This window comes from Chelonoidis abingdonii, chromosome 15 (genome assembly GCF_003597395.2).
Source record: "Chelonoidis abingdonii isolate Lonesome George chromosome 15, CheloAbing_2.0, whole genome shotgun sequence".
Classification (NCBI taxonomy): Eukaryota; Metazoa; Chordata; order Testudines; family Testudinidae; genus Chelonoidis; species Chelonoidis abingdonii.
In genome coordinates this window covers 54,914,326-54,929,683 of record NC_133783.1, presented here as the reverse complement: position 1 = coordinate 54,929,683, position 15,358 = coordinate 54,914,326, and the positions used below count along the sequence as shown (strand labels likewise).

Sequence of the window (15,358 nt, the reverse complement as noted above, 5' to 3'; positions counted from 1 at the left end):
GCAAATAAAAAAAGATTGTAGCATAAATATCTGATTAGAATATGTTTGGTTGTCCTTTCTCCTCAAGACTCTAGGGCTTGTAGTGGGATCAAGAGGCAGACAGTATGTGTATTCCTAACTTGGAAAAGGCAGGGGTTGCTGTATTGGGAAAGAGAAACCTAGAACCCACTAACCATGATGAAGTCTTTTTAAGTAGACCATTTCCCACTCTAAGGATAATGTGTGTATGTTTTCTGGTGCTCCATGTGAGAACACACCCTGCTTCCATTATAATCCACTTATAACATTGATGTAATGCTGTTGGGAGCTTAGGACTTTTCCAGCAAAGTTCCTGGAATGCTGCCATTCAACATGGTGGTACCCAAGAATTTGGATGCTTGTTAGACTGTCAGAACATCTGATTCCTTTCTGGACTGTCAAAAGCCCAGACAAAAGATCTCTTTGAAAACTGTCAGAGTGGACAAGAGATTCACAATGGACAGGCAGTTGTGGTTATGGTTATAGCTCTTTCAGACCTACTGTCAGTGATGGACAGAAATTGCCCAAATGCTCTCCTGTGTTTTACAACCAGTCTCAATTCTGTATCTATTTGATTGTAATGGGAGCGGCAATGTGCAGTCTCCAGGTTTATGGTTAGGACGGAATTTTCCTTGGCAGGGCCTGTAAGCAGGGAAGTTTAGGGGATATTCTGCTTCCTCTGAAGCATTAAGCAGTGCAGCCAGCTGGCTATATCCCACAGGATCATTTCCAGCAGCTGCACTGGTCGTTCCCATCTTCTGCCTCTTTCTTTCAAAGATCTTTTGTAATGTTCTGCATAGCAAAGGGCAGCTATTTGAGAGTTCCCTGCCCTGCTACGTTTCGCTCTTTCCCCAACCTTTCTCTTTATGAGAGTTACCCAGGTATTTCTGTGGATTTATTTTATTTATTTTTATTTTTACGCCAAGGGTCCAAGGAGAAAATTCTGACTCTATGTGACATGCCATGCAGAAATAGGCACAATTCTCACAGGGAGCTTTAGAGATGAGAGGCTGAAATATAGTCTCAAAAGCACTCAAGTGACTTAGGGTTACAAGTCCTATGTCCAAAAGAGACTTAACCCACTGACTTCCATTCACAAGACTTGGCTCCTAAATGGTTTTTTGTAAATTTTACCCATTATTATGGTCAAGTAGATATTTTTCTCAAAAAAAGAACCATGAGCGTTTTAAAAAGCAGTCTGCAGCTATACTGTATACAGGTGGACAAACTAAAAAGTCAGTATTTATCTTACTGTAGCTGAGATTGGTTCACTGCAAGGTATAGGAAAATGTCACAACTTACTCCAAAGCTCAATTCATGTTTTGATTTTGTTCATATATTCAAATGTTCATATATTTTAAGGCCAGAGGAGGCCAGTATGATAATCTAGGCTGACCTCCTCCATAATGTAGGCCATAGAACCTCTACCAGAAATTTCTTCATCAAGCTAATGAAGTCTGTTTGAGCTATAACATGTCTTTTATTAAGACATCCGCTTTTGATTTAAAGACTGCAAGTGATAGTAATCCAGCCACATCCCCAGGTAAGGTGTTCTAATTGCCCTTAGTCTTCAAAATTTGCACCTTCTTTCTGGTCCAAATTTGTCTCGTTTCAGATCTAACCATTGGATCTTATTATGCCTTTTTCTGTTACATAAAAGAGTAGTCTACTATCATAAATCTCTTCCCAATGTAGGTACTTGTAGACCATGATCAACTCACTTCTTAAACTTCTTTAGATCACCTAATCAGACTGAGCTTCTTAAGTCTCTCAATATAAGGTATTTTTCTAGACCTCAGCTCATTCTTGTAGCTGTATTCTGAACCCTTTCAAATGTGTCAACATCATTTCAGAAATGTTGACACCAAACTGGACACAATCTTCCAGTAATGGTCTCACTAATACTGTTTGCAAAGGTAATAGGACCTCCCTAACACTACTTGACATTCCCCTGCTTATTCATTCAAGGACCATGTTCACCTTCTTAGCTACAGCTTTGCACTGGAAACTCATGTTCAGCTAGCTATCTACCATGATTGCTAACTCCTTTTCAGAGTAGGACCTACATTCTTTTATTTGTAGATGTCTGACCTTGCATTTGGCTGTGTTAAAAAGCGTGCTGTTCAAACGAGCCCGACTTATTACCAAGCAATCTGGGTGGGTCTGTATAACTGACCTATCCCCTTCATTATTTACCATTCCACCAATTTTTATGTTACCTGAAAATTTTACTAGCAATGATTTTATATTTTCTTCCACAGCGATTAAGATAATGAACAGCATTGGTCTGAGAACAGATTCCTGTGAGACCCTTATAGAAACACTCCCACTAGATCACAATTCTCTGTTTACAATTGCTGTTTGAGATCTATTACTGATCTAGTTTTTAATCCACTTAGTATGGACTGCATTCATTTTATATAGATCTAATTTTTTATCAGAATGTCAAGCAGAACAAAGTCAAATGCCTTACAGTAGTCTAAGTATATTACGTCAATGCAGTTACCTTTATCAACTAAACTTGTGATCTCATTAGAAAACAGCATCATGTTTGTTTGACAAGATCTGTTTTCCAAAAAAATCATGTTGATTGGCTTTAATTACACGATCATTTTTAATTCTTTACTGATTGCAGCCCATATCATCCTTTCCATGATTTTGCCTGAGATTGATGCCCCTTGTTTCCCAGGTCATCCTATTTACTCTTTTTAAATATTTGTACAACATTGGCATTTTCCAGTCCTCTGGACCTTCGCTAGCGTTTCAAGATTTCTTAAAAATCAACATTATTGCTTCAGTTCCAGTTCCATTAATAATCGTGAGTGCAAGTTCTCATCCTACAACTTTAAAAATTTTTAACTTCAATAGTTGCTGTTTAACATCATCCCCGGTTGCTGATGAAATACAAAGAATTTCATTATCACTGTGAAATATTACATTGTTCTGCTTCTTTCCTAACACAGAACAGAATATTTCTCTCTTTTCTGCAGTGTTACCATCCCTGTAAATCGGAACAAAAATCGAAGCTATCATATTGCTAGGATTTTATTTGTTCCTGACAGTTTTAAACAATTCCTTATTTATTTGTACCATTGTGTTTCTTGCATCTGACTCAGGTTCAAAGGCTCTTTTCCAGCCATCACCTGAGGATATAGCCACTTTCAACCAGTCCTAGCGCCTAGTTTCTCAGTTCCCATGGTTCTCAAAGGAAGGACACCCATTTCTGGGCATGTGAGGATGAACACTGGCAAATCAGTGAGTAAATTTGCTTCATGAAAAGGGACTTGCAGCAAACAGCCAGATGCTTATTGGCAAGTCCTGCTTACAACTAAGGCCATATCCTGCAGTCTTTTCTCAGGCAAAATTGCCATGGGCTTAAATGGCTGCAAAAGGGCTGTAGGGTTTGGGATTCAGTGCACAAGGTGCACAGTTCTGGCATTACAAGGTCCAGTCTGTTACTTTTAACTAGCTGAATCCTTTTGCTGTCCATGAAGTTAGAACACAGATGATAAACACCTAAAATGAAAAAATATAAAGTAGCAAACATTGGCAGCGTCTTTCTTTTGTATGCTAGGTCTAATTAATGAGCTAATGTTTGTCAGTGCTTTGGAGAAATGAAGCATTGGATAATTGTTTATTCTTATACTTATTGCTATAAAGTCCAGCCTAAGTTTGGTCATTTTGCATTTCAGCCATTTTCCCAATGCACTGGTGACTCCAGGCTCAGCAAATTAGCCACATACATTTTATCTTAAATATTTTTGTAGGGCTTTTGTTTGTTATAAGACTGAAGAATTAAAATGTACAATGAGGTGCCTCTGACTTCTAGCTTCATCTTTTGTCTCTCTAATGCCCTGATGCAAACAGGATTCACACGTTCAGCAATTTTTTTTTCTCTTGAGAACACAAAGTATCCGTGGAAAGCTGCAGAAATGATCATGCTTGGTGAAAGAAAACCCAGAATCTATTATTTTTCAACTTCTTTTGTTTGAATCCTGCTTCTGACTTGTTTTTATGATACTTCCACTGAAGAACAAGTGCCAGGTGCAAGCATGTAAAACACAGAGAGGGCTCGGCCCTAGCCTTTGATACTCGCTGTGCATTGCTGTGAATCTTGGAAACTTGGCTACCCTGCTGATTTCGCACAGCTACTCAAGGTGCTAAAACAAGAGCAAGGGCTAGACCTTAGGGGCTGAGGAGGGTTGCACTTTCTGTGCTGTCCAAAGACGAGAGCTGCAGAAAGTTTGTACACAAAGCAAAACAGGCAAAATGTGGCTTTGTGCCATTAAGCAAGAAAAAATTCCTTTAAGCCAGTACGGTTTGGTGAGTTCTCAAATGTAATGAATGAAACTCAAAAGGTTTGGGTTTGGGAAGCATTTCAAAGCCAAGAGGCCAGTTCTCTCCTTCGTTGTGCTAAGGTGGCTGGTCATTAGAGGCAGCACTGAGGGAGGGCAAAACGTAACACAAGCTCCTGATGGTAAGAGTAATGGTGAACACGCTGGTCTGGTCTGGTATGTAAATGTTTTACCCGCCTAGCTATGCTGAGAAAAGCACGACCCTCACCCACATAGCCTTGGTGGCAAAGCCCTCACATAAATGGAGTTATAGAGATGCAGCTTATGTAGCTGGCGGAACTGCTATAAGCTATATTGGCAAAATAACGCCTTTGCCAGAGTAAACTAGACGCCTACTAGGAGGGTTTGCCAGAAGAGCGACACTGGTATATTTATACTGGCAAAACCCTTTCTAGTGTAAAGAAAGCCTTAGACATGGACTATACCCCCATTTATGGAAAAGTCCTGTAGAAATCCATATGGCTCTCCAGAAATGAATTCCTTGGTACCAGGCATAATGTCTGTACACTATTGCAGCAGCACCTAGAGGCTTTAGTCCAGGATCGAGGCTTGAAGTTAGGCATCTGCTTCAATTCTTTGCTGAATCAGACAAGGCCCCCCGCAAAAAGTGATTTGCAGACCCAGCTGGACAGATAATACAGTGAATGATGGAAACCAACCAGGTGGGGAATTTGGGTTAAGTGCAAAGAGACAGCTCTAAAGGATGGGAAGGATTCTTACTTTTGAGGGAAGGGGACTGTAAATGTAGCTTTGCTTTGTACCATTCTTTGCTTGTTTCTTTTTGTTTAGTGTATTTAGCCAACCAGGATTAAGTTCAGTTTCAGGGTTTTGATTTAGACTTATCTCTAATATGTAGCCCAATACCCAATTTTGAACATTGTCTTACCTTGCAAAGGGTGAGGTCAGATGCATTTTGCTTGTACAGTTGTCCCTGTATCTGGGCTCTGGCAAGGGACTTGGGGAAACCTATACTTGCACTGATTAATATATACCTAGTATATTGCATTTATGACCCTGTAATTGTCATTACCCCAGTCATTGACCTGAAAAAAATTGCATGAGTGTGCTTCTTCCGAGTTCCAAATGATTTGGTTAGATACTTGGATGGTTCAATCAATTTCAGCTGTATGGAGGCTCTGCTGAGAGGTCTGGGGAACTCTGCTCTGTTAAGGTTCCCGTTGTAGTCAATGGAATGGGTGGATCTGGAGCTTCTGTTCTCCCTATTTCACACACAAGAGGGACACAAACACACCCACAGCAAACTAGTTTACATATTCAAGTTTGTATTCACAGAATGTTGTTTTCTGAATTATTTAACCAGTTAATTGTCTATCAAGCATAGATAATGAACCATGTAAGTAATGCAAAAAAGCAAAACCGGAACTCTCCAAATTATTCTGTGAATACTAGTTTGAATACATAAATGAGGCTGCTTTGGGCGTATTTGTACCCCTCCTGTACTGTGAAATAGGGAGAGCTATCTTCTCTGCACTATTCAGTATTCTGTAGACTCGCATCCCATCCACAAAATCATGTATATAACGTAACTGTGTGTGTTTTAGCACAAGAAGAGGTGCCAGGTTAAAGCCTATTTCCACACAGGAATTTCTGGAAATCCCATGCGAATGCCTATCATTGTTTTGAGCCTTCCAGCTCAGATTTTCAGGTCCTGCTGATCCAAATTTTCTTTAACTTCACCCATTGATCAACAGGCATCTTTGCATTGACTTCAGAGGTTACTAATCAGTACTCAGGCAAACATCAGGACCAGCTATAATTCTAAGAGGCAATGTTTATTTAAACAAACAATGCAGTCACTTAACAGGGGAACAGGCAGTTTGAATAATTCAGACAAGATTTTCTGAAGTATGCAGGACAAGAGTGGTTGGAACTTTTTGGCCAAATCCTTTTTTCCCCCTGAAAAACATGGATTTGGGTTGACTGAAACATTTCCCAAATTTGTGTTGAATTTGCCAAATTGTTTTGGTTGAAACCAAAACCAAAAAATTCAGCACAATTTGTTTTGAAATTTCCCTTTAATATTATTTGTTTAAAAAACTGACCAGTTAAAAATGCTCAAAATAGAAATGAAATGTTTCATTTCACCCCAAATAAATTTTTTCCTGAGTTTTGGATGAGTTGAAAATTTCAAAAATTTCATTTTTGGTTTGACCAAAACAACTGTGTGTATATGTATAGTGATTTTTTTTTGTACATTTAATTATTTTAAGGAACTACCAGCAAACCGAAAAATCTCATATTCACTCCAAGCTCTACTCAAGATCCATAATTGACTTTCACAGCTCAATTGCTATTTAGGCACTTCAATAAAGTGTGTGAGTTTTCAAAAGTGTTTTTGAGAACATAGGATCTAATGGGTCCTGAGTGCTTTTGAAAATGCAGCAGCTTCATTCATTAGAATTCTTGGGAAACTGAAACTGCAAATACATTCAAACTAGACTCCTCTTGTGTTTTGGATTCAAAAACTTACCAGTCCACCATTTTTTGTCTTCTATGCAGCTTTCCAGTCTCGTCTCTTCACTAGTTGACTTGCAGATAGGTGAGTGGTTCCGATTTCTTTCATACAATGGTCCCAGTATATTATATTGTGATTGTGTACCTGATTCAGCAAGATACTTAGCACATATCTGAATTCAGGTCCTACCTACTGCAGTGGGGCTACTCATGTGGGTCTGTATTATTTCAGCTGCACACAATGCAAGAGTGATTTCTGTTGCTAGAGTTCTCAGAACACAAATTTAATTGTCATTTTATGTGAGTATTTGAGGTTATAATTTGGCTTCTCTGAGCATTTGGCCATATAATTGCATAGGTCTCAGAGTCAAATCGTGCCCTGATTTTCGCACTGTACCATCCAGTTCATTGGGATTGTGTAAAGTGTAAAACAGATTGTAGCCTATATGATCAAACTCTCTAACTTCCATGAATCTGTGTTTTATTCATGCTAACAGGGTCCTGCCCTAAAAAGTTTGATACAAGCTTAACATTTTAATTTATAAAACAAAAAGTCACTCATCATAGTGTTCTCAAAATCCCACAAATAATAACCATCACTTTAGTTTAATGGCATCACTGCTTGAGAAAATCAGGATATACAGCCTGAGAGCTAGTTATATGGCAATATTATGTGGACTACCAAATAATTCAGTTGCATAGGGGTCAGAAAAATATTTTAAACTTATTGCAAAAAATTTAACGTGCTCAAGAATCAGTCTTAGGACCAACCTTATTCAATATTTCTGTTAATGACCTTGACATGGAAAGAAGCTAATGAAATTTGCTAGTAATGACAAGTTAGGAGGTATGGTCAATACAGAGGAGGATTGGAATATTATACAGGGAGAGTTAGATGAACTTGAAGCCTGGAATGATAGAAATGGGATGAAATTCAATAGTACAAATTTCAAGGTCATGCACTTAGTCTAATAATAAGAATTTCTGCTACAAGCTGGGGGCTCATCAGTAGGAAGCAGCAGAGGAGGAGAGTGACCTCCACCATCACCATCATATTGTGGGAGGAGTTTTTTTATGTCTTCCCTCTGAAGCATCAGCGATGGCCATGGCTGGAGATGGGATGCTAGGCAGGGTGGGACAGATCTGTTAGGTGGCATGAGGCATTCTCTCTCTCAGGTGCTTGGCTGGCTGGTTCTTGCTCACATGCTCAGGGTCTAACTGATCATCATATGTAGGGTCACAAAGGAGTTTTTCCCTCAGGCAGATTGGCAGTGGTCTGGTGGGGTGGGGTTTTTCTTCTGCAGCATGTAGCTGTGAATCACTTGGGTATGCTCACTTAATTATTTCCCAAACACTGCAGGGGCCTCAGACACTGGTGTACCTCAGTCCCTCCTATGCATTCCCTGTGAGCTGTAATGCTTTGGTTGCTCATTTTGGTTGTTGGATTTAGAGTGCTGGGGCTGAGTGGTGTTGGTAGCCTGCAATATACAGGGGGTCAGACTAGATGATCTAGTGGTTCCTTCTGGCCTAAAACTCTGTATGACTCTAATATCATCCCAGAGCAGAAGTGGAAATTAGTGTTGATGGTTGAACTGGCCTGAGAAGAATAATGACATTTAGTGATGGGACTTACCCTGGGAGCTAACTAGATGGCTCTTTAGCCACTTCTGTCTTCTTGTACCAGTGCCTCTGTTTGGAGCGTGATCTTTGGTGTTGGTTGGAAGTTGAAGGAATAACAAACCTATCTAGCTGTATGGTGCTAAGCAGAGCCTATGGGTCCAATCATGCATCCTATACTGGGTGTAGGGCTTTCCACAGTGAAGCAACATTAGCTCCAATGAGGCTAGTCACTGTATTAAGCACTAGGCTCTGCAATAAGTGTTTTCAGGATTGGCCTCAATAGCAAAACTTCCCCTCCAGCCCCCTCCCCCACACTAAGCCTCTATATTAAACTCAAATTCAGACCCAATTGACACCATGGTGGAATTCTTTAAAAGTGTGGTTAATTTTATTATTTTTATTTCTTTGGCAATTGCTTTTCAAGGTTGCAGTTACTTCCAGCCAGGATCAGATGTGTAAGGGCCAAAATGTCCTGGGTGAAGTCTGGGCTTCATTTGGAATTTTTCCATTGACTAAAATGGGACCAGGATTTCACCCCAGGAGAGTAGCTTTTTTATGTTATTTTCAGAAGAACTGGAAACAGAAAATGCCAGAAACCTTGCAAGAAAGCCTATCCCAGCTAGATCAATAGCTCAGTTAAGCAGTCCCAAGAGTTTCTGAGAACTTGCATAAAGTTTGGATAAGCATGTGGCTATCTTGGTTCTTATTTGCGATAAGCTTTTGCTTTGCCCGGCACTCATCTCAGTGTCTACATCCCAGCAAAGTTTCCATGCAATTCATTAGAGAGACAAGTTGGGTGAGGTAATATCTTTTACTGGAGCTACTTCTGCTGCTGAGAGAGACAAGCTTTAGAGTTTTACACGTGTTGTGATAGGCACGTGTAGGACCCAGGGATCTTGAAAGATGTGTTCTGGGAGGGTGTAGATCATTGTAGCGGTGGAGATATGTCTGCGGGTTTTGCATCTTTCGTTCTGGCCGGGTCTGGTGCTGCTTTGCGTTGGTGGGTCCTGGTCTGTGGGGAGCTTGCTTCTGATGACGAGTTTGGTGAAGCTGGGGGGTTGTTTGAAGGCCAGAAGAGGGAGTTCAGGAAAGATTTCTTTCAGGATGGGGTCCCCATTGAGTAGGGGTTGTAGTTGTTTGATGATACCCCATATGGATTCCAGTGTGGGGTGATAGGTGTTATTTCTGTACTGAAGAGGGTTCTCCTTGGGTATTTGGGTGGCTTGTTCCATGATGTGATCAAATTCTCTGTGGTGGAGTGTCCTTGTCTGGTGGAGTCAGTTTTGAGTGTGTTAAACTGTGTAGTATCAGAGCGGTAGCCATGTTAGTCTGGATCTGTAAAAAGCAACAAAGAATCCTGTGTCACCTAATAGACTAACAGACGTATTGGAGCATGAGCTTTCGTGGGTGAATACCCACTTCATCAAATAAATAAATAAATTGTATAATCTGGACTTTCTCCTCAGAGCCTGTTCTGTGGTATCTGATCGCCTGGCTGTAGGTAACAGATTTCTTGGTGTGTTTGGGTTGGTTACTGGATCGAGGAAGGTAGGTGTGGTGACCTGTGGGTTTCTTGTATATTGTTGTCAGTAGAGTTCCATTGCTGATGCTGATTTTGGAAGTTGATGCTGGTGAGGAAGTGTTCCAGAGAGAGTTTAATGGATGGGTGGTGGTTGCTGAAGCTGTGGTAGAAATCTATGAGGGAGTTTGTCGTCTGGAATCCATGTCACTCAAGTGACATCCCATTTCCACTTGGAACATTAGTCAGAGCTCGATCCACTGATCAAAACAGCATGACTACCAGTGTTGAGACAGCTATTCTCTCAATAACAGAGCCCATTAAGCTAATGAATAAGAGGATATTGATCAGAAATCCACTAATTGATTGACTGATCTCAGCAATGACAAAACCTGGAGATGAAAGCTTGAGCAGTTTAAAAGATCATCCGAACCTCAAAGATGATTTGAAGCTTTAAAAGTCAATCTCTGCCTATCAATTGTGGTGGGCTGGGTGTGTTTGTACTACACAGAGGAAAGTTATTCTTTGAAAATTTGCATGCAGGATGTCTAATTTAATTTCATGTAATCGTCACATTTCAGTGACAAATGTCAGATCACTGCTTTTTTAAGCGTGTTAAGGTTTCCCGGCACTTACAAAGAACGAGCCCTCTGATTCAATAATATGTTTAAATCAGCCAGTGTATCAGACTTTGTGCGTTAATTATGTGCTCAGATAAAAAAAAAATGTTGCTTTTGCTTTACTAAACCTATGGCTTATTATGAATAATTAAAAAAATGGAACGGGAACACTTCTTAAATAAGAGATGTGGAAGCCAAATAGTTATTTAATGCTGAGGCAATGATAAAGAGGAAAACAAGTCTTAGTTTGATGCAGGAATGTCATGTACCCAGGTGTGGGGAGGAGGGGAGTTTTTGTCACATGTAGCTGGCAGAGTATTGGGTAAATGAAAGATGAGATGATGCCCTAGGGAGTCTGTAGCAGTTACTTCAATTTAATGAACTTGTAGTTATGCCCCGGAGTGGGACCTAGGTGATCTGGGTTCTACTGCCAGTCTTCTTTGGCAATGTTGGGCAAGTTGCTTAGAGGCGGGTTTTCACAAGTGCACGGCCAACTATTCCAAAGTTCTCTGCACCCATGGACGGGGTCAGATTTTCAAGAGTCTAGCGCCCCGCAGCTCCCATTGATCTCAGCATGGGGAAGATTCTTTGTTGTTCCCAATAAAGGCTGCTGCATCCAGAGCACTTTTGAAAATCTGGACATAGCTGTAGTGTGCTGAGCCTTTCTGAAAATTGAGGCCTTAATATCACTGTTCCTCATGTGTCAAATGGGAATGATACAGTCCTATCTGACTGGGGTGTTGGGAGGATTCCTTCTGTAACGTCTGGGAGGTGCCGAGAACCCATCTACTGTCCAACACCAAAGGTCCCCTGTTAAACTCTCAGTCCCCTGGCAAGGCTGAATATAGGGACCATGCTTTATATTCAGGGCACATCTATAAATAGTTTATAATGCATCAATACATGATTAGCAAGTGGTTAGTCAGTTGTTAATGAGTGGCCATAATGTTTATAAAAGGTTAAATAACATAGATGATGATATTGCCACTTGTTAAGGTCCATTTGAAAAGCGTAATAGATGACATTCCGCATTCAGGTTATTGATTTGTACTATGGAACAGGTCAATAGGTGCGTCTAACCCTCTCCATCACAATGTTATACATTATTATTATTATATTGTAATGTTCTTTGTATCGTGGTAGTGCCTAGGAGCCCTTGTCATGGACCAGGCCCTGCGACAGAATGTATCCCTGTGTCCACACCCCACACACTATTGTAATAATTGTTGTACAGTATGTTTTGTGAGATAGCATTTAAAAACTCATAATTTGGTGATCAATAATATCATGGCAAAATGCAGGTAGCAGCATTATATGTGAAGCTGTAGAATCATAGGGTTAGAAGGGACCGCAAGGGTTATCTAGTCTAACTCACTGCCAAGATGCAGGATTTGTGTGTCTAAACCATCCAAGATAGATGCTATCCAGCCTCCTTTTGAAAATGTCCAGTGAAGGAGCTTCCACAGCCTCCCGAGGTATCTGTTCCATTATCCTACTGTTCTTACAGTTAGGAAGTTTTTCCTGAGATTGAATCTAAATCTGCTATGCTGCAGTTTGAACCCGTTGCCTCTTGTCCTGCCCTCTGTGGCAAGAGACAACTTTTCTCCATCTTTTTATGACAGCCTTTCAAGTATCTGAAGACCACTATCATATCCCCACCTTAATCTCTTCTTTTCCAAACTAAACATACCCAGTTCCTTCAGCCTTTGCCCATGTGGCTTGCATTCCATCCTTTTGATCATCTTTGTTGCTCGCCTTTCTATACATTGGTGTCCACATCCTTTCTGTACCCTGGTGATCAAAATTGGAGACAGTATCCAGCTAAGGCCTAACCAGTGCCAAGTAGAGCAGTACTGTCACCTCTCATGACTTGCATGCTATGCCTGTGTTAATGCAACTAAACTTGCATTTGCTTTTTTTGCAACCACATCACATTGCTGACTCCTGTTGATGCTGTAAGCCACCAAAACTCCCAGCTCCCTTTCAGCATGCTGCTGCCAACCCAGTTATCCCCCATTCTGCATTTGTGCATTTGGTTTTTCTTCCCTATGTGTAGCACCTTACATTTGTCTTTGTAGTATTTTGTGGTCTACAGCCCAGTTCTCCAATTTCTCAAGATCCCTCTGAATTTTAGCTCTAGCTTCCAAAGCGTTAGCAAAACCCCCACCTCCCAACTTTGTGTCATCTGCAAATCTGATCAGTATGCTCTCTATTTCTACACCCGAGTCATTCAGAAAGATGTTAAACAACAGTGGACTGAGAACAGACCCCTGTGGAACCCCACTTGAGACCTCCCGCTAATCCCACATCATTCCAGTTATAGTTACTCCTTGTTTGCAGTTGTTTTAACCACTTATATATCCACCTAATGGTAGTTCCACCAAGCCTGCATTTCTCCAGTTTACTTATCAGAATGTCAGGGGGCACTAAGTCAAAAGCCTTGCTGAAATCCAGGTATATTAAGCCCACCTCATTTCCCCATCCACCAAACCAGTTACTCTGTCAAAGAAGGAAATTAAGCTGGCTTGGCATGATTTCCTCCTGGAAAATCCATAGTGGCTGCTAGTGATCACCCCTTCATCCTCCATGTATTCACAAATTGAATGTTTTTATACATTGTTCTAATAGCTTCCCAGGTATTGAAGTCAGGCTGAGTGGTCTATAGTTCCCTGGCTCCTCCTTTCCCCCCGTTTTAAAAGATGAGCACTATGTTAGACCTTCTCTGGTCTTCTGGGACCTCTTCTGTCATCCATGAGTTTGCAGATATTGCCAGTGGCTCTGAGATTTCTTCAGCTAATAATCTCCAGTATCTTGGGTGAATAGCATCAGGCCCTGCTGATTTCAATTCATTCATTCAAACAGCTCTCAATTAGCGGTCTGAAGGCCCGCTGGGGGCAGCGAGCAGGTTTCAGGAAGTCTGCCAAGCAAGGCAGGTATTAGACTTACTGGGGGCCAGAGCAGAAAGCTAAAGCCCCGCCACCCGGGACTGAAGCTGAAGCCTGAGTAATTTAGTTTTGTGGGGCTCCCTGGGCAAGTGCCCTGCTAGTTATGTGCTAATGCCGACCCTGGCTTTTATGTGCAGAAAAACTGATGTCGTGGCACAGTTGGGCCATGGAGTTTTGATAGCATGTTGGGAGGGCCTCAGGAAAAAAAAAGTTGAGAACCTCTGGTCAGAAGATCTGACATGTTGTTTACTTATTCCAGTCTGCATCTCTGCCCCTTTATTGTCTATGGTAAATGTAAGCTGAGATCATGACTAAGATTACGTTTTACAGAGAAGTCTAGGGAGTTCAGTTTTTTGGCGATAAAGGGCAAGCTGACATCTGAGCCAGGTGTAAACACTCCTGACGGGCCATTACTTGCTAAATGGCCATTCTTTGGCAGGAAAGGGGGAAGGGGCAAAAAGAAATCTTAACAAAGAAACGGCATGGAGTTCCCTTCCACACCGAGTGCTTGTCACCTTGCTTCCCTGTTGGAAAGGCTTCTCAAAAGAGAGACCGACTATCAAAAGAAGGGACAGGCACCCCTATACCTCCCTCCTTTTCTGTCCACTGCATGAGAAGGAACAAAGGAAGCAGCCATTAATCAAAAGAAGGGGCCCTGACCTAAGAAATTTGGCCAACAAAACTGTTGAGAGCATGTGGTGAGAAAAACTTTGCTTTGAATTTAACATAGGTTGTTAGGCACTAGTTGTGTTTTGTCTTTATTTTTCTTGTAACCATTTCTGACTTTTATGCCTCATTGTGTGTATTCACTTAAAATCCATCTCTTTGCCATTAATACATTTCTTTTATTGTTTTGTCTAATCCAGTGTTTGAATTGAAGCATTTGGGAAACTCCGTTTGGGGATCCAAGAGGCGCGTGCATGAGTTCTATTAATAAAATGACAGATTTTATATACGTTTGTATTGTCCAGTAGAGGGCTAGGTAGTACAGGACATACATTTCTGGGGGGAAATATAGGACTGGGAGTGTGTTGGGGTCACCCTGCAATATAACCACGGCTGGTGAGAGCTGACTATAACCCAAGTGTGGCTGGCAGGCTACAGTTGCACACAGGCACTCAGGCTGTGGCTTGCATGCTGGAAGGTTGCTTGTGAGCAGCCCTGGTGGGAACATCTTTTGCCAAGGCATTGTAAGGCACTCAAGGTTGCAGGGCAGGGGTGACTCAGCTACTCATCAGTGTGGATTATTCCCTGGGTATGTCACAGGCCTCCATTGTGCAAGCTGCAGTACAGGCACAGAACAAAAAGATGGTCCCAGACCCAGTTTGTTGCAGTCCAAGATGTATAAGACAAGAGATGACAGAAGGATATTGCATCTATTACTCATTTATTAACCCTGCATAGACCTTTTATACATTTCTTTTATATAAAGTATGTGCTAGGGTCTGGCTACTCAGACCTTCGCAGCAGTTACTTAAAGATGCCTATTGAAACAAAGCCACTTTCCTGAAAGATATTTAATAATTAAAGGGAGTTGGTGGGGGTGGGGGAAGGGCAGGGGGGAATCTAACTCGTGCAATATCTTCCCTCCTGCACAATGTCAGCTTGAAGGCTGAACTCTGGGCAGACATTCTTTTTGTTTTCCTTTTTTAACTTCATCACTTTAAACTTTATTTGCTTGCTTGCTGAAGACAATGGCTTTATCTTCCAGCCAGATCCTTATGTTCCTCAACCAGGTGTGCTCTTCTGCAGCACTTTCATATCATGGAGACTCAGCTCCTGAGAAATAATGAGCCAGGAAAAAGG

General features: G+C 41.2%; 1 protein-coding gene across 1 annotated transcript in view; it reads left to right on the top strand.

Annotated features, from left to right (window-relative positions):
* The window catches only part of HABP2 (hyaluronan binding protein 2), a 44,021-nt gene that overhangs the window by 13,829 nt on the left and 14,834 nt on the right, over window positions 1-15,358 (top strand). The window contains exon 2 of the mRNA XM_032775166.1: window positions 6,894-6,933. Coding sequence (XP_032631057.1) covers window positions 6,894-6,933 — 40 coding nt within the window. The remainder of the gene's footprint in view (window positions 1-6,893; window positions 6,934-15,358) is intronic.